The 22,353-nt window shown below is 58.1% G+C and overlaps 1 protein-coding gene across 1 annotated transcript in view; it reads left to right on the plus strand.

Annotated features, from left to right (window-relative positions):
- Nucleotides 1-21,977, plus strand: part of SCUBE1 (signal peptide, CUB domain and EGF like domain containing 1) — a 137,161-nt gene extending 115,184 nt beyond the window's left edge. The window contains exons 11-22 of the mRNA XM_030815154.1: nucleotides 2,613-2,732; nucleotides 3,086-3,190; nucleotides 4,533-4,649; nucleotides 5,233-5,370; nucleotides 7,370-7,573; nucleotides 11,519-11,680; nucleotides 13,177-13,344; nucleotides 14,647-14,808; nucleotides 15,488-15,685; nucleotides 17,507-17,659; nucleotides 18,119-18,198; nucleotides 21,820-21,977. Of these exons, the coding sequence (XP_030671014.1) occupies nucleotides 2,613-2,732; nucleotides 3,086-3,190; nucleotides 4,533-4,649; nucleotides 5,233-5,370; nucleotides 7,370-7,573; nucleotides 11,519-11,680; nucleotides 13,177-13,344; nucleotides 14,647-14,808; nucleotides 15,488-15,685; nucleotides 17,507-17,659; nucleotides 18,119-18,198; nucleotides 21,820-21,972 (1,760 nt within the window). The 3' untranslated portion in view covers nucleotides 21,973-21,977. The remainder of the gene's footprint in view (nucleotides 1-2,612; nucleotides 2,733-3,085; nucleotides 3,191-4,532; nucleotides 4,650-5,232; nucleotides 5,371-7,369; nucleotides 7,574-11,518; nucleotides 11,681-13,176; nucleotides 13,345-14,646; nucleotides 14,809-15,487; nucleotides 15,686-17,506; nucleotides 17,660-18,118; nucleotides 18,199-21,819) is intronic.
- Nucleotides 21,978-22,353: the final 376 nt, after the last annotated feature.

Here is a 22,353-nt window from a genome sequence, read left to right on the forward strand (position 1 = left end):
TTGGGGGTCATTGCTCCTTTGTGAGCAGGTTTACGGAAACCTGCCTCCAAAGGCCAAGGAAACTGAGTGGCAGAAGAAAGAGGCTGACACATTTAGTTTCTCAGCAAGAAACATTTGGCCGGGCACAGTGAGTCACGCCTGTAATCCCAGCACTTTGAGAGGCTGAGGTGGGCAGATCACCAGATCACCTAATGTTTGTGTTTTTAGTAGAGACGAGGTTTCACCATGTTGGTCAGGCTGGTCTCGACCTCCTGACCTTGTGATCCACCCACCTCAGCCTCCCAAAGTGCTGGGATTGCAGGTGTGAGCCACCGCGCCTGGCCGCTTCTACTGCTCTTTACCATCTGTTGCTTTTGAACTTTTTCTTCCATCCAAGATCCTAACACTTACGTGAATTCATTGTGATACAGATCTGATCATCCAGGACAGTAACTATCCAGCGATATCCTGAATTCTTAAGCAAATGTTTGTCTGTCTCCTGGAGTTTAGGAAAATTTCCTTCAGCACTCAGCATAGCTCTAGACCTGACTTTACATCCAGCATTAGAGATCTGATTTCTGACTCTCCTGGGATAAACCCTAAGGGAGGAGTTGCTTGTGTAGGAGATGAGGGGCAGGAGCAGAGAGGGTGGGATGCAATAAGTGGCTGGTGAAGACGGAGCTGGGCAGAGAGAGTGGCAAGTGGATTTCGGAAGGTTTGAGTGGGAGGAAACTGAGGCCAAGGTATACCAGTGGCAAAAGCTGTTAAATGATGGCATTTTGTCTCCTAACATTTTAGAGCTCCTCTTAAATATATTAATGTATTAGTTTTGATGTGTCAGAAGTTCCCACAATGACCAATGTTATTCCAAGCTGGTGGTGGTGGTTGTCGCTGTTTGGGTTTTGTGGTGAGTAGGGGGCAGTTTGCCATTTACCAGGACAAGCACAAGTTAGGATAATAGTCTAAATTCATAAAGATGCAGGAGTTCAGCCAGGGAAGTTGCAGCCTTGGCATAACCAGCCCATGATCATCAGTTTCATCAGTCAAAAGTGTGTGCTTAGAATGATGTTCCTGGTTCGCCCAACCAGACACAGGCTGGAAAGGGCCATGCAGTCAGTGACCTGACAGCTGTGACCCCAGAATATGGAGAAAACAAAGGGGCCTCCTTTCAAGTGTTGGCAGAACAGGAGCGCCCTCAGGAAGATTTTAGAAGGGACCCAAGGAAAGCTCTGCCTAGTCGCCTATAGGAATTGGCCCCTAGTACCATAGACCTCTGACCATTGATCCTGGGGGCCAGCTTGGATTGAGTTGGAAGCATGCAGGGCCTGTGTCGCCATCTGCTCCCCAAGGAGCACCCTGTTATCTATCCCTTAGACACAAGACAAGTCAGAGCACAGCAAAACTCGTAGGATAAACCTTTATCTAATAGTCAAGCAAAAACAAAGTGCCCAGCAGCAGAACACGCAGGTAAATGTGCGTCTCTGAACACAAGCTCTTGCTCCCCAGCCAGAGGCCCACTTGCTAACAAAGCAGTCAGCACGAGACAGCAGCAAAGTAAGTGAGAGCTCAGAGTGTTGTCACACTGTGCCCTCCCAGAAAGCAATCAGCAGGACAGACAAAATGTGGGCCCCGGGGGCTTGACCAAGGACACCTGTGGCCCACGGCACCCAAAGGACACTGGGAAGCAAGGGTTTCTAAAACAATCTCGGAGGAACCTCCAGAATTACCAAAGGATGAGATCAGCCACCGCTCAGTATCTGAAACCAGAAAGCTGAGCTGTCACTTAAGTAAGGGGGAGCTGTGTTGGTCAGGCAGGCTCAGGGAGCAAAGCAAACTGCTGATCTTCCCTGGGGATTTGGGGCAAAGCTTATTCCAGGCAGGTCAGGATTAGGTTGATGGGAGTCTAACAGCATGGCCTGTGTGGGTTACAGAAGGGAGGTGACTTGACTGAGCCTGGAAGCCTGGTTATACTGGAGTAACTCCACACTGATGACTGACCAGAGTGTGAGGCTGTCACTCATGAGGTGGCTTTCAGAGGCGTGCCACATAAGCCGGTTGTCACCAACCAATTAGCCATCTGTAAAAGCAGTTCTGGTATTTACCATGGCTGTAGAACCGTCCGTCTTTTCCTAGGAGTCTGGGGGACTTTTTCATCCTCTAACGATAAGTAAGCAAGTGAGAAATTCTGGAGGCTGTTTTGGACATCTCCAGACACCTGATGGCTGTAGCAGGTGCTGCCCCAAAGAGGTGCTTCCGAGCGATCCCTCCCACGGCCCCTCCCAGGAAGCCAGTGTTCATTTACCGCCGTTCCTTTCCCCAGTGGGAATGGACGCCTGTCCTGGAGAGCTCAGCCCTGCCCTCAGGGAGTTCCTGATCTGGGGATGGGGACATGAACCTTCTCACAGCCAGGATTAGAGCCTGAGGGGGAGGAGGGACTAAGCCAGCTGTCTGGGCCCAGCCATCCCCACACACCCAAGGGACCTGCGATCTCCAGGCGCCTTCCCACCAAACCAGCCCAGCCATGGAAGAAGGGAGTTGGGGGAGTCCCCATTAGGCCATGCCCAGGACCCTCCCGGCTCCAGGAAGCCTCCGCCCTGGCCTCTCTCAGCCCTCTCTCATATCTCCCTTCACAGAGACAGGCAAGTGTCTTTCTCGTGCCAAGACCTCCCCCCGGGCCCAGCTGTCCTGCAGCAAGGTGGGCGGTGTGGAGAGCTGCTTCCTTTCCTGCCCAGCTCACACGCTCTTCGTGCCAGGTAACCCGGGCTGTCCCTGAGATGGGATGCTGTGGCAGGGGGTCTTCCTCCCCGGGGTCCCACCATTGCTCCCAGCTGTCCTCCAGGAAAGAGCCCGACCTAGGAATGAGGGTCTCTCATAACTGAGTGGCCCTAAGGCAGCTGTCTGGTTTTCTGGGGGCCTCACTGTCCTTCTCAGTAAACCCAGTGGGCTCCTTCCTCCTGGCCACTTACCTGTGGTTGTGTATCAGAAACTGGCAGAAGAATCTGTCCTGATCTTCGTCTCACTCCACAATCCCTCTGAGGCCCCAAGAATCTGAGGGCCGTGGGAGGGAGGAGCACCAGGCCCACCTCACCCACCGGCTTCTCTGCAGACTCAGAAAACAGCTATGTCCTGAGCTGCGGAGTTCCAGGGCCGCAGGGCAAGGCGCTGCAGAAACGCAACGGCACCAGCTCTGGCCTCGGGCCCAGCTGCTCAGGTAACCCCTCGGCCTGTCCATGCTGCATGCCACTGGGTGACCTTGACTGCATCCAGCAACATGCTGGCGGGGGAGGAAGGGGCACCGCCCAGGGAAGACCTTCCTGCTCTCGGCCCTGTCCCGTGTGGCCTGGGGTACTGGTGATGAGCCAGGCCCAGGACCTAGAAGCCAGCAGGCTGCAGGCCGAGTTCCAGCCGAGGGTCAGGGGACCATGGGAGGGCCCTTCTGGCTCTGAGGTCACAGCCAAAGTGGTTCAGGGACCCTAACGTGCTGTGAGTGCACAGATCTCAGACTGTATGGGTGGAGCAAGCCACATCTGCTGTGGCTATTAGGTTCTGCCGAGTCGGAGCTGGCCTGGCCGTGCAGAGCGTGCCAAGAAGGGCCGAGGTGCAGCACAGTCCCAGCCCTTTGGGAGCGACCCGCTGGGCTTGGTCAGCATGGCACAGCCAGCCTTAGCTCCTGCCAGCTAAGGAGCTGGTGGTTGTGTCTTCAGCAGCTTTTCTTATTCAGGATGCTGGATTTGATAGATAGGTGCATTTCTGTATGTTTGTTGTTTTTTTTTTTTTTTTAATGGAGTCTGGCTCTGTCACCCGGGCTGGAGTGCAGTGGCGTGATCTCGGCTCACTGCAACCTCCGCCTCCCAGGTTCAAGCAATTCTCCTGCCTCAGCCTCCTGAGTAGCTGGGATTACAGGTGCTCATCACCACACCTGGCTAATTTTTGTATTTTTAGTAGAGACAGGGTTTCACCATGTTGGTCAGCCTAGTCTCGAACTCCTGACCTCAAGTGATCCGCCTGCTTCGGCCTCCCAGAGTGCTAGGATTACAGGCGTGAGCCACCGCACCCGGCCCATTTCTATATATTTAATGCATATGTGATTTGATTCTAAGCACCTGTGGCGATAGGCTTCTTTAGTCCAAGGGCTATGATTTGCTCTTGCAAGGAACCGGCAGTCCTGGGATCTGTAGTATTTCAAAGCCCCTTCCCTTCCTTGCTGTCCTATCTCTCTTCTGTTCTGCGCTCTTTCCTAAAGCACAATCATGGCTTGCTGATGGGGAGGAGGTAGGAGGATCCCTTTCCTCCTTCACAGAAGACCCCTGGCAGGTGGCCCCTGGGCGTGAGCTTGACCCCACCATCCGTGTGTTCACCTGTTTTAGGCCTTGCAGGGAGAGAAATGGGGCAGGAGAGGGTCCCCCACCCCAGGAGAGCTGTCGGGGCACAGGGACTCAGATCAAGCCCCACCCCCAGCTCCAGATGGATTTGTCCCCTGGCAGCCCCCGTCCCCCACCACCTCCTTGCCTGCAGGAGAGGCCATCACCTGGGGGAATTTTGGCTTTCCCCAGATGCCCCCACCACCCCCATCAAACAGAAGGCCCGCTTCAAGATCCGAGATGCCAAGTGCCACCTCCGGCCCCACAGCCAGGCACGAGCAAAGGAGACCACCAGGCAGCCGCTGCTGGGTGAGTGGGACGCCCTGCTCCTAACCCACAGCAACGGGGCTGTAGGCGAGTCCTCACGCCTGGGAGCTGGGGCCCCAGGGTGCAGCGAGTCTGGTTTCCGAGGGTGGAGGTCTCTCACCTGGCAGCTATTTATTGAATGAGAGTTTCCAAGAACATTGCAGGCTGGGGGAACAGCAGAGGGCAAGCTTGGTACGAGGGGCCCCGGAGGAAGGCACCAGCTCTGTCCCCGTGAAGATTCCTCCTCAAACCTAACAGAGCTCTCAGCACGCAGCAGGCTCTGCCCGGAGCCGAGTCCGCACTGGCCAAACCCTCAGCAGGCCCAGAGCTGGGGGAACAGCCTCATTCATGAATATGTATGAGATGCCTCCACCTGCAGCAGCGTGATGGACCGGGCGTGAGACCTGGCTCAGCCACCAGCCCCTCCTGAGACCCTGAGCCAGCCCTGGCCTTCTCTAGCATGAGTTTTTCCATCTGCACCACGGACCAGGAGCTCCTTGCCAATGGCACTCTGTGTGCAGGGCTTGGTAGGACCTTGCTCCCTGCCCCATGCCGCCTTTGCCACAGTGGTCCTTTCCTTGTCCAGACCACTGCCATGTGACATTCGTGACCCTCAAGTGTGACTCCTCCAAGAAGAGGCGCCGTGGCCGCAAGTCCCCATCCAAGGAGGTGTCCCACGTCACAGCAGAGTTTGAGATCGAGACAAAGATGGAAGAGGCCTCAGGTAGGTGAGGGGTTCTCTTGGGGGCTTCTGCAGGCCTGAAAGAGGACAACAGGCTGGTGGCGCTGCCGGGGGCCTGCCAGGCATGAAGCCAGGCTCCCACTAGAGCACAGCTGTGGCTCGGATGGGAGCCCAGCTTCTGGAGACAGAGGCAGGCCCACAAGCAAAGGGAGCTGGCAGGGGTCAACGCCTGCAGCCCAGGATAGAAGAGGCAGCCCAGGGCAATGAGACAGAAGGGCCGAGGTGACCTCAAAAGTCATGTGACCCTTATCTGCCCCTCCACACTCCTGCTGGGGCCCGGGAGGACAAATAGGTGCAGCCCCCCTAGAATGCTTGAGCCAAGGATTGTCTTTCCTGGTTCCAGAAGGGGGTTCTAATGCTGGCTCGGGTGTCACAGCAGCACCTGGCTCTTGGCTATATGTGAGTGTCAACTTGTGAGTCGTTGATGGTGAAGAGATGGGATCTGTCAGCAGATAAGTGTGGTATGGGCCTGGCTGTGGGCTTGGGTGCTGTGGAAAGAAAAGTCCCCACCCAGGTAACACTCTCAGCCAGAGAGGCAGATGCATGTGCAAACCACCCATTGCCAGGTGAGACTCTCGGTGGTGGGGGCACAAGAACAAACAATGCATAGAACTGAGGTCTCTCCCCACAGGAGGGCTTAGGAAATGTCTTAGTCTGGCTGGGTACGCTGGCTCACGGCTGTAATCCCAGCACTCTGAGAGGCCAAGGTGGGTGGATCACTTGAGGTCAGGAGTTCAAGACCAGCCTGGCCAACATGGTGAAACCCTGTCTCTACTAAAAATACAAAAATTAGCCAGGTGCGGTGGCAGGCACCTGTAATCCCAGCTACTCAGGAGGCTGAGGCAGGAGAATCGCTTGAACCTGGGAGGCAGAGGTTGCAGTGAGCTGAGAGTGCACCACTGTACTCCAGCCTGTCGATAGAGTGAGACTCCATCTCAAAAAAGAAAAAAAAAAGGAAATGTCTTAGTCTATTTGTGTTGCTAAAAGGAACACCTGAGGCTGGATAATTTATCAGGAAAAGAGCTTATTGGCTCTCGGCTCTGCGGGCTGTCGGAGAACACGGCAGCAGCATCTGCCTGGCGAGGCCTTAGGCTCCTTCTGCTCACGGAGGAAGGTGAAGAGCAGCTGGCATCACATGGCAAGAGGAAAGGAGCAAGAGAGAGGGGAGGGGGTGCCTATGTCTTCAACAGTCACACCTCATGGGGACTAGTAGAGCCAGCAAGAACTGACCACCACGAGGACAGCACCAGGCCATTCATGAGGGACCTACCCCATGTCCCAGACACCTCCTACCAGGCCCCACCCCCAGCATTAGAGATCAGATTTCAACATGAGGTTTGGAAGAGACAAATATTGAAACCATATCAGGAAGCTTTCCCAGAAGAGCTGCCATTTGAATGAGAGTTTAGAATCAAAGCTCACTGGGTGGAAGAGGTGGCAAGGAATGGCATTCAGGCAGAGGGAATAGAATAGGCAAAGGCACAGAGGTCAGAGAGAGGAGGAGGTGTCCAGGAAGCAGTAAGTAGGTCCGGGCGGCTAGACATTGGAATCCACAGGGAGTGTCAGAGTGGAGGGGATGAGGCTGGCAAGGCCAGACGGGGCTGGATCTTGAAGGGCCTTGGATTCAGGGCCAGAGAGCTGGACACTATCCTGGGGACAGTGGCAGTCCCCAAGAGTCTTTGAGTGACAGAAAGGGGTTCTTGCCCCGTGAGTCGTACCCTGGGGGGTGATGTGTTGCAGTGGCAGCTGCCTGGATTGCACTCACATCTGCCGCGTGGCCTTGGGCAGGCCCTGCCTCCCAGGTCGGCAGCCTCCTCACTGTCAGATGGGCGCGACAGTGACCCCTTAGGTCAGGACTGTCGTGAGAACGTGCTGAGGTGTCCGAGCCCAGTGCAGGGCCTGGCACGGGGGAGCTCTCAGCTAAGAAGGCAGCGGCTAGCAGGGTTGCCAGCGATTCACGTTGTCTCTCCCGCCCCTGCAGACACGTGCGAAGCGGACTGCTTGCGGAAGCGAGCAGAACAGAGCCTGCAGGCCGCCATCAAGACCCTGCGCAAGTCCATCGGCCGGCAGCAGTTCTATGTCCAGGTCTCAGGCACTGAGTACGAGGTAGCCCAGAGGCCAGCCAAGGCCCTAGAGGGGCCGGGGGCATGTGGAGCAGGCCAGGTGCTACAGGACAGCAAATGCAGTAAGTCCTTGCCCATGGCCACTGAGATGCTGACTCTGTCCTTCCTTGCACATGAGCTGGGGTAAACAGTGGTGGGCACGCAGGGGAGATAGACACCTGGGGAGGGGACAGAGAGATGCAGAGGCCTGCCGGGGAGAAGGACTGCAGCCCTCATGGTCATCGCTGTCATTTGAAGAGCACTCCTCTGTGCTGGGCCTCGGGCATGTGATCACAGCCTGAGGAGGGACAAGGAGTGGACAGGACAGCAAGGCCACGGTCGAGGGGCGCGAGGGGGCACGGGAACCAGAACAGGCCCTCTCTAGTCTGGGATGTGGTTCAGGGAAGCTTCTTAGAGGAGGAGAAGTCACGTGAGCTGAGACCTCAGGGCTCCAGGAGCTGGGGAGCCTGAGTCAGGGTCGGGGGACAGAGCAGCGATGTCGTGAGGCCTAGGGCTGCCCAGGAGGGCAGCGTCGTGCTGCAGGGAAGCAGGTGAGGCCGGCCCCCAGCGGGCTGGTGTGGGCTGGAGAGGAGAGCCTGGAGGTAGGACAGGCAGAACCAGCACACGAGACAGTCCTAGTTCTAGTGGAGCTCGCATGCCTGTGTGGAAGATGGACAGTGGGCCAGTGAACATGCCCACAGCTACAGTGATGCCAGAGGTGATGGGGCCTGGCAGGCCACAGACACCACTCTGAGTTGGATGGGGAGCCATAGGAATACTTAGAGCAAGGACGCAGGCTCACGCGCTCTGTTATGGGAAGGCTGAGTAGGGGGCGGAGCAAGGACGCAGGCACGCGCACTCTGTTACGGGAAGGCTGAGTAGCGGGGGGTAGAGCAAGGACAGGGGAGGAGCATGAGATGGAGGGGTCTCCTAGGGAGAGACAGACTTCAAGGACGACGTCAAGGGTTTGGCCAATTGGGCAGAGGTGGTATCGCTTCCTGATGCGGGCCAAATCCCCAAGGATTTGAGGAAGAGTGGGCTGGGGGGATGGGGTGCGCAGGCTGTACATGTTCAGTTTGAGACGCTCACGAGTCATCCACATGGAGATGCTGGATGGGCAGTTGGAGCCACAAGTTCGAAGCCTCAAACGATAGGGTTGGCCAGGGGTGTAAACTGGGAAGCCGGTGGAGAAGAGATGATACCTGGCGGGGGAGTGGGGAAGCTGTTGGAGAAGAGGTGACACCTGGCGGGGTGGGGGGGGTTGGGGGAAGCTGTTGGTAAATAGATGACACCTGGCGGGGTGGGGAAGCTGTTGGTAAAGAGGTGACACCTGGCGGGGTGGGGAAGCTGTTGGTAAAGAGGTGACACCTGGCGGGGTGGGGCAGCTGTTGGTAAAGTGGTGACACCTGGCGGTGGGGGAAGCCATTGGAGAAGAGGTGACACCTGGCGGGGGTGGGGGGAAGCTGTTAGAGAAGAGGTGACGGCAGTCGGGGGGAAGCCATTGGAGAAGAGGTGACACCTGGCGGGGGTGGGGGGAAGCTGTTAGAGAAGAGGTGACGGCAGTGGGGGGGAAGCTGTTGGAGAAGAGGTGACACCTGGTGGCAGGGGGCGGGGTGGGGGGGAAGCTGTTGGTAAAGAGATGACACCTGATGGGGGAAGGGCCAGGCTGGGGAAGCTGGGACTCTGGCTCAGACAGTGGAGGGGGACAGCCGTACTGACAAGGGGGGACAAAGGGAGCTTGGTGATATCATTCTTCTACTTTCTTTTTTTGTTTGTTTTTGTTTTTGAGACAGTCTCGCTCTCTAGGCAGGCTGGAGTGCAATGGTGTAATCTCAGCTCACCACAACCTCTGCCTCCCAGGTTCAACCTATTCTCCTGCCTCAGCCTCCCAAGTAGCTGGGACTACAGGTGCGCCCGGCCTCTTCTACTTTCAATAACTTATTTTGGGCCGGGCATGGTAGCTCAAGCCTATAATCCCAGCACTTTGGGAGGCCGAGACAGGTGGATCACCTGAGGTCAGGAGTTCGAGACCAGCCTGGCCAACATGGTGAAACCCCGTCTCTACTAAAGATACAAAAATTAGCTGGGCATGGTGGTGAGCGCCTGCAATCCTAGCTACTGGGGAGGCTGAGACAGGAGAATCACTTGAACCTGGGAGGCAGAAGTTGCAGTGAGCTGAGATCATGCCACTGCACTCCAGCCTGGGTGACAGAGTGAGACTCCATCTCAAAATAAAAATAAATAACTTATTTTGAAATTTTCTCAAACTTTCAGAAACATTGTCAAGCAGAACAAAAAACTTCCATATTTTCTTCATCCAAATTCCCCAATTGTGCACATTTTACCACATCCGCCCCGTCTCCCACACGTGTATGCATGTGTGTGAGTGTGCATGCATGTGTGAGTGTGTAGTCTTTACCATCCAACCCACACACCCACCCCATTCAGCTCCACCAATCCTTCCAATAATGTCCCTTTTTTATTTCTGGTCCCAGCTCCCATCCAGAAAGACATGCCACCCTCCACTGCGTCTTCAGGCTCCTTCAGTCTGGAGCCGCTTCTCCCCTTTCCCTGCCTCTCCTGTCCTTGTCCCAACCTCACCTCCTCTAGGCTAACGCTCAGAGCTCCCTCTGGTCTTTCCTGGGGACCTGACTCAGGGCTCAGGGTCCAGCAGGAACCTCAGCTTCGAGGCCTGATCCTGGGCGCCCCATCAGCAGGCACAGGATACCCCCAGCCCACCACAGGATACCCCCAGCCTGCCACTGACTTCACTTTCACTCGCCATTTTCCCTCTGTGATTGATGAGTGTTTTCTGGGGACATTCTGAGTTTGGACCAATATTCTCCTCCTCATCAAACTTCTGCACAGCTCCCGCCATGTCAGCCACCTCTACCATTCCTTCCACACTCTCCTGTAGGAAAGCAGGTGGCCATGGCCGTTTACCTCTGGGTCTGTATCCCTGTAGACTCAGATTTCCCTTACTCATTGCGTTGTGATCCATTCCTGATGTTATTTAGTTCGGCGCTCACTGTGTCCCCAGGGTAGTCAGGGGTGCCCCACCAAGCTGGCTCTTGGGTCTTTCTGACCTGCCACACACACGCTGCGAGCCTCCCCTTCAGATCCAATTGACACTCTCCATCCCCTGGCATCAGCCAAATCCCCAAGGACCCCTGGTTCCTTCAAGAGGAGGATGATGGGTAGAAACCAAAATCTGGGCTATTCATTGCTCCTGGAGTACCACTGCCTCTAGGCCCTCTCATCGGACAGAACTGGAAAGCATAGGTGTGTATACACGTGTACACATAGGCATGGGGATCTATGAGTTCGTGCCAGTGCCTCCCGTTCCACAGCTCAGGGTCTTTTCTAACCCTCACTCCCCGTTTCCACGTTTGTAAGCATCTTCTCCAGCACTGAGAAACTCGGCTCCTTTCTCCTTAATTTACTGATTTACTCAGTTTCCTTACTCATCAGTTGACGTATTTGTTCAGTGTAGCCAACCAGACTGCGCTGTCTTCAGCCCATCATCTCCTCACTACGCCCCTCCCACCTCCCCAGCCAGGCCCTCCTGCCCTTGCCTATTTGAGCCCCAGTCCCTCCCCACTGCCCCTGACTCCTCCACTGAGGAAGGACAGCGGAGCTTTGGGGTGAAATGACTGTAGCATATCCAAGTGGCGACATCCAGGAGGCAGTTTGCTAAAGCTGGAGGGCAGGGTGTGGAGCAGACAGAGGACAGACGTATGGGGGAAGTGGGGACCACAGGCTTTTATAAGCAGGTGGAGATGGAGGGGTCCACAGAGGACTCTGAGGTGCAGCAGCCAGAGAGGCCAGGCTTCATGGCCCTCACAGATGGCTGTCCCCTGGGTCCTGCCCCAGGCTCTTCTGGGATAGGTCAGGGGCCCCTCTGTGTCCTTGGGGCCCCAGGGAACAAGGACTGTGTCTATCAGGAGAGCCTGGGCTTGAGCACACAGGAGACACCCCCCGGCCTCCCCGCCTCTGCCTCCAGCAGCCTCTCCGCTTTGCCTCTGCAGTTGCCTGTGGGCCTGGCACCCACTTCAGCGGTGAGCTCGGCCAGTGTGTGCCATGTATGCCAGGAACATACCAGGACACGGAAGGCCAGCTCAGTTGCACACCGTGCCCCAGCAGCGACGGGCTTGGTCTGGCTGGTGCCCACAACGTGTCAGAATGTGGAGGCGAGTGCGGGCCTACCCTAGAAGGAGAGGTGGGGGTGGGGGGTGGGGTGGGGGGTGGGCGGGGGCTCCTCCTGTCCAAGGCCCAGGTGCCTGGTGTGGCCACAGAGTGTGGTATTTTCTAAAGTTCCTTGTCCTTTCCAAAACCCTTCACGATGTCTGTGCCATCACCACTTACAAAGGGCATGACAGATCCCAAAGCGTCAGCAGTCCCGGCCTGCACTACAGAGCTGAGCACTGCACCGCACTCGGTGTGCTCTCAGAATTGCACTGTGCCCTTTGGAAAGGACTTCACAGTGTGCAACTTACGGTTTCTAAGGGAGGCACATAGGTGCCTTATGGTGGACCAGACAGCTTCCGTTTTACGGAACATTCCATCACGACTGGAACACTTTGCAGAGTGTATCTTATACTTGAGCAGGAACTTTGCTCCACACAAAGAACTTTATGATGTGCCCCACAGACGGTTTCGAAAGCCCTTTTTCAATTTACCAAATGCAGTTAGGTTTGCAAAGAGCTTTTGCATTTACCTCCCTCTCCCCACTTAACTCCATCTGTGAAGCTAGCTCAGTCTCCCCATGAGCCTTTCTTCCCAGGCCACTGAGTTTCACCCAAGAGAATCTGCGGGGAAGCTTCTCAGCACCCTGAGAAGCACAGTGCCTGTGAGGGTGGGGGAGTGGGGTCCCAGGATACTGGGGACCTCCAGCTTTCTCCCGGTGACGGAAGGGCTCAGAGCCCAGCCCTGAGTCCATGCAGGCTGCCGGCTGCTCTCTGGCCCACTGCCCGCTCCAGGACTGTGGTCTTCACCCCTGGGGGAGTGGCCACTGGTAGGAGATTCGGTGTTTGGGTGGAAGCTGAGAATCCCGGGGTCTGGGCTGAGAGGATGCTAAACCCGCCCCTCACTCAGTGCCAGAATACTCTCTGCATCCTGAGTCTGCTGGAATGCTAGAACATTCTTTATGTATAGCTGAAATTGGCTTTCCTGTGGTCCTCTCCCTTTGTCTCAGAGGTGCCCTTGAGTACCTCAGAAACCCTCCCCAGACCCGCCTCCCTCTGCTCTGGCCTGGCCCTGCTGGTGGACCAGGCAGCGTCACCCTGAAGCCGAGCAGGTGCTCCTTCTGCGAAGACCCCGGTGCAGCCTGCCCCCCGGGGAGAGCCCCTTTGAGACACGTGACCCGCCCCTCCACCCGTGGGTCCCCTTCCTAGCTCAGCAGCAAGGCCTCTTGCTCTTCAACCCCCAGGCCTTCTTGCTGGTGGGAGAAGGAAAGCCAGGCTTGACCAAGGCCGCACATGAACAGCTGGCAGCATCCGGACCAGGGCCCAGCCTCCTGCACCCCGGCTGCTGCGCTCTCCCCACCCCGTCCCCACCCCAGGCCTCGGGTGCCTGGTACCTTTTCCAGGGCCAGGCAAAGGCCAAGAGCAGGGCCTGAGACCACCCACAGCCTGGGCCCTGCGGTGCCTCCTGCCCACCTGAGCTGTGACCTCTGACTTCCATCCAGGCCAGTGTTCTCCAGGCTTCTTCTCAGCTGACGGCTTCAAGCCCTGCCAGTCCTGCCCTGTGGGCACGTACCAGCCTGAGCCCGGGCGCACCAGCTGTTTCCCCTGCGGAGGGGGTTTGCTCACCAAACACGAAGGCACCACCTCCTTCCAGGACTGCGAGGCGAAAGGTGAGCATGCCCCCCCACCATGCCTGCCCACCCCAAGAGGCTTCCCCGAGCCCCTCTCATCTCCTCCACGTGGCAAACCTCCCAGCTCAGAGGAGGAGCCTGGAGCTGTCAGGCGTGGGCGTGGGTGACCCACTGTGCCCTGCATCAGGACAGGGACACCTTATAGCTGAGAGCTTTCTGAGCTCCAGGGGGACAGCAGCTCCTCAGAGCACTGGGCAGGGCTCTGGGGACAGGAGGCCTTGAGCAGCATGTAGAAGGGAGGTTGAGAGGGTGAGGAGGGGGCAGGAGTGTGGGGACAGGAGCGGGATCAGGGCATCACCTCAACTGCTGTCTGTTCAGGGCATCTGGTCCCACCCAGGTCTGCATCCCGTCTTCCCTCACTCACCAACTCCCCCCAAATCCTCCCCATTCTCAGCTGCTGACCCTGCTTCCCCACCGCGCTCCCTCTCAGTGTCTGTCCATCTGTCCAGGTGGCCTGGCCCTCAGCCCCCTGGAGCCAGCCACATCACCAGATACTCTCCTGCACATACAAACTGTTCCAAATTTGCCCATTTAAAAAAACTGAAGCCAGGTGCGGTGGCCCACACCTATAATCCCAGCACTTTGGGAGGCCAAAGTGAGTGGATCACCTGAGGTCAAAAGTTTGAGGCCAGCCTGGCTAACATGGCGAAACCCCGTCTCTACTTAAAAAAAAATACAAAAATAATTAGCCGGGTGTGGTGATGTGCACCTGTAATCCCAGCTACTCGGGAGACTGGGAGGGGAGGATAGCTTGAACCCAGGAGGTGCTGGTTGCAGTGAGCCAAGATGGCGCCACTGCACTCCAGCCTGGGTGACAGAGCAAGCTCCATCTCAAAAAAAAAAAAAATTGCCCACCTCTAGCCCCCCGCCCCGCCACCCCTCAGACTCTGGCTGCCTGTCTCTCCTGCCCCAGCAACCTTGTAGAAAGAGGGTTTGGCCTCGCTGGCTCCACCTCCCCTCTTCCCTGTCTTCCCTGCACACCTCCGGTCGCATCATCGCCCCCACTCTCCCTGAAAATTGCTCCCATCAAGGTGGCCTGTGTGGTCCCTGTTTTGCTGGAGCCAATATCACATCAATCTGCCATGTGACTCCCACGCCAAGGGCTCTTCCTGGCCATGGTGGAGTGGGGGTGGTGGGAGGTCATGGGGCGGTGGGGAAGAGCCTTGAACTCTGTGCCAAAACAGACCTCGAGGACATGAGAGGTCCTGGGGACAGCTCCCCAATGCTGCCCTTTCCCTGCACCCCTCCACACCCACCACACTGCCTTGTGTCCCCCGGCAGTGCACTGCTCCCCCGGCCACCACTACAACACCACCACCCACCGCTGCATCCGCTGCCCCGTCGGCACCTACCAGCCTGAGTTTGGCCAGAACCACTGCATCACCTGTCCGGGCAACACCAGCACAGACTTCGATGGCTCCACCAACGTCACACACTGCAAAAGTGGGTGCTGCTGCTCTGCCACGGGAAGCTGGGAACACGGGAGGGGCTGGGCAGGTTGTGGGGGCGGGAGGAGACCTGATCTCACACGAGCTCCACGAGGACACTGGACTCCTCCTGCTCCATCCCGTCTGCTCTTGGGTGCCTTGCATCCATCTGGAGGCCTGTGGCACCAAAGGGGCAGCCCTGGCTTGGCCCACTCTACGGACCCCACAATGGTGCCCATCGTTCATCAGTTCCCACTGCTCACCCAACACAGCCCGAGCCTCTGCCCTGAGCCAGGCCCTGCTCTAGTTTCTGGGTCTGCTGGGGTAGCTGACAGCCTACAGGGGCACTGACGGGGCCGCTAGAGAGGGCAGGGCTCCAGGCCCTCAGTGCCCCTGACAAGGCCCAGCCACAGAGAAATAGGGTGGGCCTGCAGGCGTGGCAGCCCAGTAAGAAGAAGCCCCCAGGCTGGGCCTCAGGGAACCACAGGCGTGAACAGGGGACCTGCCCTCCTGCTCTGGGGGCAGCCCAGGCAGTGTCCCCAAGGAGGATGGGCTAAGGGTCCGAGGGCTGGTGTGGGAGGGGACAAGAGCACCTTCCAGCCCTGTCCTAGGCCTCCCAGATGGTTAGAGGCCTGGCCGGCCAGGGCCCCTGCCCAGCGGAGCCTGATGAGGCCCTCGGGCCACCGTGCCCACAGACCAGCACTGCGGCGGCGAGCTTGGTGACTACACTGGCTACATCGAGTCCCCCAACTACCCTGGCGACTACCCAGCCAACGCTGAATGCGTCTGGCACATCGCACCTCCCCCAAAGCGCAGGATCCTCATCGTGGTCCCTGAGATCTTCCTGCCCATCGAGGATGAATGCGGCGATGTTCTGGTCATGAGGAAGAGCGGTACGTTGGGGGCGGAGGGGACTAGAGGCAGCCTCAGCCGCGTGTGCACCCCCGTCTCGCTGCGGTTCCGCCAGGCGGGATCGCTGCCTTCACAGGGCAGAGAGGAGGGCCCTGGGGCTCAGGGGACCAGCCCCTCAGAGTCCACCTGGGAGGCAGGGTTGAAACCCACTTGGGTCTAAAAGCTGGCTTTACAGAGTTCTATGGAAAGATCTGGAGAGCTTAGGGTATTCCGAGAGTGGATGCTGGGATGTGGTCAGGCCTGGTCTCAACTCCGGCCACGAGCCTGGCCCTGAGCCCAGTCCTCATCCCAGTGGCAGGACCAGCCGCAGGGCCCCTTCCCACCGCTTTCTGCTGCACCGCTCAGGGCGAGACCTCAGGCTCCAGCTCCATGGGTCTCCTCCCGCCCGCTGAGGTTTGGGGGACAACACGGCCGTCCCATGCAACACACGAGATACCAGCTCAGAGAGCCCTCCCCACCCCTCTGTGAGCCCTGGACTCCGGGCCCATCTGCCCCATTAGGTCTCCTCTTGAGACTTCAGGGAGTGAAGGATGGAATGGCATGAGAGAGGACTGGACTTAGCAGTGGGTGTGACCACATGTGTGCCCAGCTGGCCACAGCAGCAGGAATGCCTGGGAGGCCCCTGAGCTCCCCCCAGCACTAGCCAAATCCCTGCAGCGCACCTGTCCAGGGGACCTCCCTGCTGTCGGGCTATGGGTGCCCATGTGAGCAAGCTCCATGTCTGAGTGTTAGGGAAGGAAGAGCAGGAACCCAGACACCCACAGACACTGGCCAGAGAACATCTCTGGCTACACAGAGACCTGCCAGAGGAGGGCGTGGGGAGGGGCCTGAGGTCTGCTCCGGGGCTGCTCCGCCAGAGCTGCGTTATCCTGGGCAGGAGTTGCTCAGCATGGCTAATGAGTAGACAAATGTCAGCAAGGCTGACGCAGCTGACCAGCCAAAAGCCGCAGTGTGCAGATAGGCAAGGGACCAGCCCGGGACCACCTTCCCCACCCGTTCCCCTCACCCGCTCCCCTGCCCCCAGCATCCCCTCCTTCTATCCCCAACCACAAGGCTGAGCTCAGGTGAAGCCCAGCCTGTCCCCCATGAAGGGCTCCTCGGGAAGGGCCCCAGGGAACCGTGAGGCCTTGCCGAGGAGCCCTTAAGCGGGGAGAGGCTGGGCAGGGCTGGGGTGCTCCCACTGTCACCGCGTCTGAGAAAAGGATGGTTTGCGGAGTTTGGGAAGATTTACCTGCCGGTCACATGCTGTGCCCACGCTGCCGCACTCGGCTCCTGATTTCCTCCTCGGGAGATCAGGGCTCAGTGGGCCTTGCTGGTGCATTTGCTCTCGGGGAGAAGGGACTTCCCAAGTCTGTGCCTCTGGTCCCAGCAGTCAGTGCCAGTTCATCTCCCACGTCCTCCCCCAGCTTCCACTCCAGCCCTGGCCTTGCACCAAATGCAGGCCTGAGCCCTGTCACCGAGGAGCAGTTAGCTCGAGGGAGATGGAGACCCACTGACAGAGGGCCTGTGATAAGGGGTTCACCAGAGCAGGGCAGGAGCTTGGGAGGGGATGAGGGGCAATCAGGGAGGCTTCCTGGAAGAGGGGACACAGAGATGGGTCTCAGAAGGACAAGTAGGAACCAGGGTTGAGGGTAGGGGAGTGCCTCAGAGACAGAGGGAACAAGCACATAGACTAAGCTGTTGGTTTGGGGAACCAGGCGTTCGGTGCAGGTGCTGGGCGGTGGACTGGACGGGAGGCAAGCCGCCTAGGGCAGGAGGAGCTGCCTACCTGGGGTGGCTCAGCAATGATGCTTCACCCACAGCCTCACCCACGTCCATCACCACCTATGAGACCTGCCAGACCTACGAGAGGCCCATCGCCTTCACCTCCCGCTCCCGGAAGCTCTGGATCCAGTTCAAATCCAATGAAGGCAACAGCGGCAAAGGCTTCCAAGTGCCCTATGTCACCTACGATGGTAAGACCCAACTGTCTTCATGGCCCACTGTGCACGGCTCAGGCAGGGCCCTGGAGACACAGAGATGAGTCACACGTCCTTGCCCTCAGGGAGCTGCGACCTGGCAGGTACAGACCTGGAAGCAGAACGAACACTGTCAGAGGCCAGAGCCAGACAGGCCGAGGGTGGTACCGGGTGGTACAGGCAAGGCAGCGGTTAGTGGCATCTGCAGGCTTCAGCTGAGGTGCTGCCCAAGCAGGGTTTTGAGGGCTAAATAGGGGGTTCTTAGTGAAACCCCAAGGAGGACAATACAGGTGGAGGGAGCCCCAGGTTCAAAGGCACAGAGGCAGAGCTGCGGCCAGCCATAGCCCGGAGCCCGTGGCTGGAGCAGGGGAGGGAGGGCAAAGGCTGGAGGTGAAAGGGGAGCATGTGGGTCTCAAGCCCCTCGCCTTCCTCTCCCCCTGCTGCCCCACTGCCCAGAGGACTACCAGCAACTCATAGAGGACATCGTGCGCGATGGGCGCCTGTACGCCTCGGAGAACCACCAGGAAATTTTGAAAGTGAGTGAGTTTATTGGAAGGGAATCCACGTAACCCTGGGATGGGGCCTGTGATGAGCCAGGACCGCCCCTGCCCCAGCCCTGGCCCCTGGAGGAGCAAGGGAGGATGGGTGGTGATGGGAGAGGAGCAGGAGGCTTGGGGGTCCCAGAGCCCTAATGGTGGGGACTGGGTCCTGCACATCTGTCCCTCCAGACCAGGAGGCCTGAGGGAAGCTGTTTGGTGAGGATGTGGGGACCAGGACCTGGTGATGTGGCCTCAGGCACGCTCCTCACCAGCTCTCAGCCTCACTCGCCTCATCTGTAGAATGAGGGTATTCTGGAGGGTGTCTCAGAATCAGTGGGATCTACCCAGTGCCATTGTCACTTGGAGCCCCCCGTGCCGCTGGGACTGGGCTCCCTCCTCTTCCTGCTTCCAGCCTGGAGAGGCAGGGCCGCCTGGTGTGTCACATGGTGGGTACTGGCCAGAGGTCCAGGGACCCGGGACTCACCCAGCTCAGCCCTGGGCAGCAGCACTGTTAGCCCAGGAGCCCCGGGGTGTGGAGGACAAGGGCAGGGCTGGAGCGCTCCCACTGTCACCTCTTCTGAGAAAAGGATGGTTTGCAGAGTTCGGGAAGATTCACTTGAGTCTCCCCATAGTCTGTCAGTCACATGCTGCTGCCCTCAGCTCCTCATTTCCTCCTCAAGCTGCTTGGGCAGAAGCCAGGGATGCATCCTGGGCTCTTTCCCCCCAATCCCTGTCCCCCTAGCTGTGCCCTGGGAGCATCGCTCCCAAACTGGAACGTCCTGACGCTGCTCTGGGAACACAAACCTCAGCCTGAGGGCTGTCCTCCTCCACAGCGGCTCCCAGCTTCTCACACACCGAGCCTCTCGGCCCATTCTTCTCTCCCCCACCTCTTTACCCCAACCTTCCGCCCTCAGCTGGGACATCCTGTCGTCCTCTGGGCGGCCTGCCCGGACCCCCTGACCTGGGCACACCTTTGCAGCCCCTTAGGTCCCGAGTGCCCCTCCTTCCTGGCACCCACCAGCACTCACTTTAGGTTTGTTCTGTGAATATTTAGTCCCTGCCCCGTTGCAGGGGAGGAGCTGCCAGGGTTCATGGTCAACTCTGCCTCCAGGGCCGGCACCACGCCCAGCACGGAGGGGAGCAGGAGTGTCTGTCTCCAGGGTGGGGGTTCAGGGCACCATGTGTGTGGAGAGTGTGGGGGAGTGTGCTGTGTGGTGTGTTTGTGGAGGCATGTGTGGTGAGTTTGGAGGTGTTCTGTGTGTGTGGTGACTGTGTAGGGGTGTGTGGTGGGTTTGAGTGTGGGGTGTGAGTGGGTGTAGTGTGTATGTAGGGGTATGTAGGGGTTTGTGTGCTGGGTGTTTAGGGGTGTGTGTTGAGTGGGTGTGTGGGGGGGTGTAGTGAGTGGGCGTGTGGTGGGTGCGGTGTGTGTGGGGGTGTGTGTGGTGGAGGTGGTGTGTGTGGTGGGTGGGGGTGTGGTGGGTGTGTGGTGTTTATGGGGTGTGTGTGGTCAATGGAGGTGGGGGTGTGTGGTGTTTGTGGGGGAGTGTGGGGTGAATAGTGTGGGGGAGATGTGTAGTGAGAGGGTGTGTGGTGTGTATATGGGGTGTGTGTGGTGAGGGGGTGTGGTGGGTGTGTGATATGTATGGGGTGTGTGGTGAATAGAGGTGGGGGTGTGTGGTGTGTATGGGAGTGTGTGTGGTGAGTGGGGGTGGGGGTGTGAATAGAGGTGTGGGGGTATGGTGAGGGGGGTGTGGTGTGTGTAGGGGTGTGTGGTGAGTGGGTGTGTGGTGTGTGTGGGGGTGAGTGTGTGGTGAGTGGGTGTGTGGTGTGTCTGGTGAGTGGGTGTGTGGTATGGGGTGTGGTGTGTGTGTGGTGAGTGGGTGTGTGGTATGGGGTGTGGTGGGTGTGTGGTGTGGTGGGTGGGTGTGGTGGGTGTGTGGTGTGTGGTATGGGGTGTGGTGGGTGTGTGGTGTGGTGTGTGGTGGGTGGGTGTGTGGGGGTGGGGATGTGGTGAGTGTGGTATGGGGTGTGGTGGGTGTGTGGTGAGTGTGGGGTGGGTGTGTGGTGTGTGGTGGGTGGGTGTGTGGGGGTGGGGGTGTGTGTGTGGTATGGGGTGTGGTGAGTGTGGTATGGGGTGTGGTATGGGGTGTGGTGTGTGTGTGGTGTGTGTGTGGTGGGTGTGTGGTGGGTGTGTACGCAAAGAGATGACTGTGTGCCAGGACAGGTCCACCCCAGACACAGCAGATGCAGCCACAGTCAATGGGGCAAGGAGCTCTCACGCCCCAGCAGGTGGTTGTCGCCATTTGCTGAGCACCTTCCCTGGACCAGGCTCTGGGGACTCTGTCAGGAACCAGACTTCCACCAGGCCTCACCTCTGCTCCATAGTTTCTGCCCAGGGTGGCAGCCAGTGCCCCACTAGAGAGAAGAGACACTGGGGCTCAGGGAGGGCGGGGGCTGCGTCTGCCCTCCAGAGACTGCCCCGGAGGACAGCCCCGTTGGCTGCCTAGATCCCTGCAGCAAACCCGCACTGAGCACCGCTGAGGACAGGTTCGCTGCTCACGCCAGCGCGGATCCTTTTCCTCGCAGCCCCAGGAAGAGGCATCATGACCTCTCTGTGCAGGGAAGAATGAAATTCAGAGCAGCAGAGCGATGTCCCCGAGGTCCAGGGGCCAGCGAGCAGGCCTGAAATGATGATTTGGGATCTGCCAGCTGCAAAGCCTGTGCTCTTGGCTGAGTGTTCTCTTGTTTGCAAATGTTGGTTGTGTTGTGTCATTTTGCAGCGGAACCCTTTGTTAATCTTCTTTTTTTTTTTTTTTTTTTTTTTTTTTTTTGAGACAGTGTCTCGCTCTGTCATCCAGCATGGAGTGCAGTGGTGCACTCTCGGCTCACTGCAACCTCCACCTCCCGGTTTCAAGCAGTTCTCATGCCTCAGCCTCCCGAGTTGCTGGGATTACAGGCGGGCACCACCACGCCCAGCTAATTTTGTATTTTTAGTAGAGATGGGGTTTCCCCATGTTGATCAGGCTGGTCTCAAAGTCCTGACCTCAGGTGATCTGCCAGCCTCAGCCTCCCAAAGTGCTAGGATTACAGGTGTGAGCCACCACACCTGGCCTTTAATAAAATCTTATTGGAATCCCAAGAATTAATGCCAATGATCTATTTAAAAACCAGTTACAGGCCAGGCGCTGTGGCTCACGCCTCTAATCCCAGCACTTTGGGAGGCCGAGGTGGGTGGATCACCTGAGGTCAGGAGTCTGAGACCTGGCCAACATGGTGAAACCGCATCTCTACTGAAAAGACAAAAATTAGCCAGGTGTGGTGGTGCATGCCTTTAATCCCAGCTACTCGGGAGGCTGAGGCAGGAGAATCACCTGAACTCGGGAGGCAGAGGTGCAGTGACCCAAGATCCCGCCACTGCACTCCAGCCTGGGTGACAGAGCAAGACTCTGTCTCAAAAAAAAAATAAAAACCAGTTATACTATTAAAACCAAAAGAAGGTCTGTGGGGTCCTGAAACCTACCAGCCAGCCCATCTCTCTCCCCTCCCCCAGCCTGGCAACACCCCACAGACCCTACAGGCCCCAAGCCTCCCCCGCCTCCCACCCACTCTATCTTGCAGGACAAGAAGCTGATCAAGGCCCTCTTCGACGTGCTGGCTCACCCCCAGAACTACTTCAAGTACACAGCCCAGGAATCCAAGGAGATGTTCCCACGGTCCTTCATCAAACTGCTGCGCTCCAAAGTGTCTCGGTTCCTGCGGCCCTACAAATAACCTGGCGGAGCGGCCCTGCCTGGGGGTGGCCTGGTCCATGGAGGGTGCACCTGCCCTCCACAGTGGGAGCTGCATGGGCCTCCACGCTGCCTTGGGAACCCCATGGCACTGCCCTTCAGGGAAGCCGACCAGCCCATGGAGACCAAGCCCAGGCACCCTTCGGACCCACTGCCCCTGTAGGAGCACCCTGCTTCAGGAAGCCTCCCTCCCTCCCTCTGCCTCCCTTCCCCAGGACACCAAGAGCGCCCTCTCCTGAGCCCTGGCAGACCGACTGCAGGTAGCAGGATTGCAGGACCCTCCGCCTGGCCTGGCATTTCAGGAGAGAGGGGAAGTGGGGCCTATGCTCTGGGAGGCGTGGTCATCCGAGACAGGAGGCCAGAG

This window comes from Nomascus leucogenys, chromosome 7b (assembly GCF_006542625.1).
Source record: "Nomascus leucogenys isolate Asia chromosome 7b, Asia_NLE_v1, whole genome shotgun sequence".
Lineage (NCBI taxonomy): Eukaryota > Metazoa > Chordata > Mammalia > Primates > Hylobatidae > Nomascus > Nomascus leucogenys.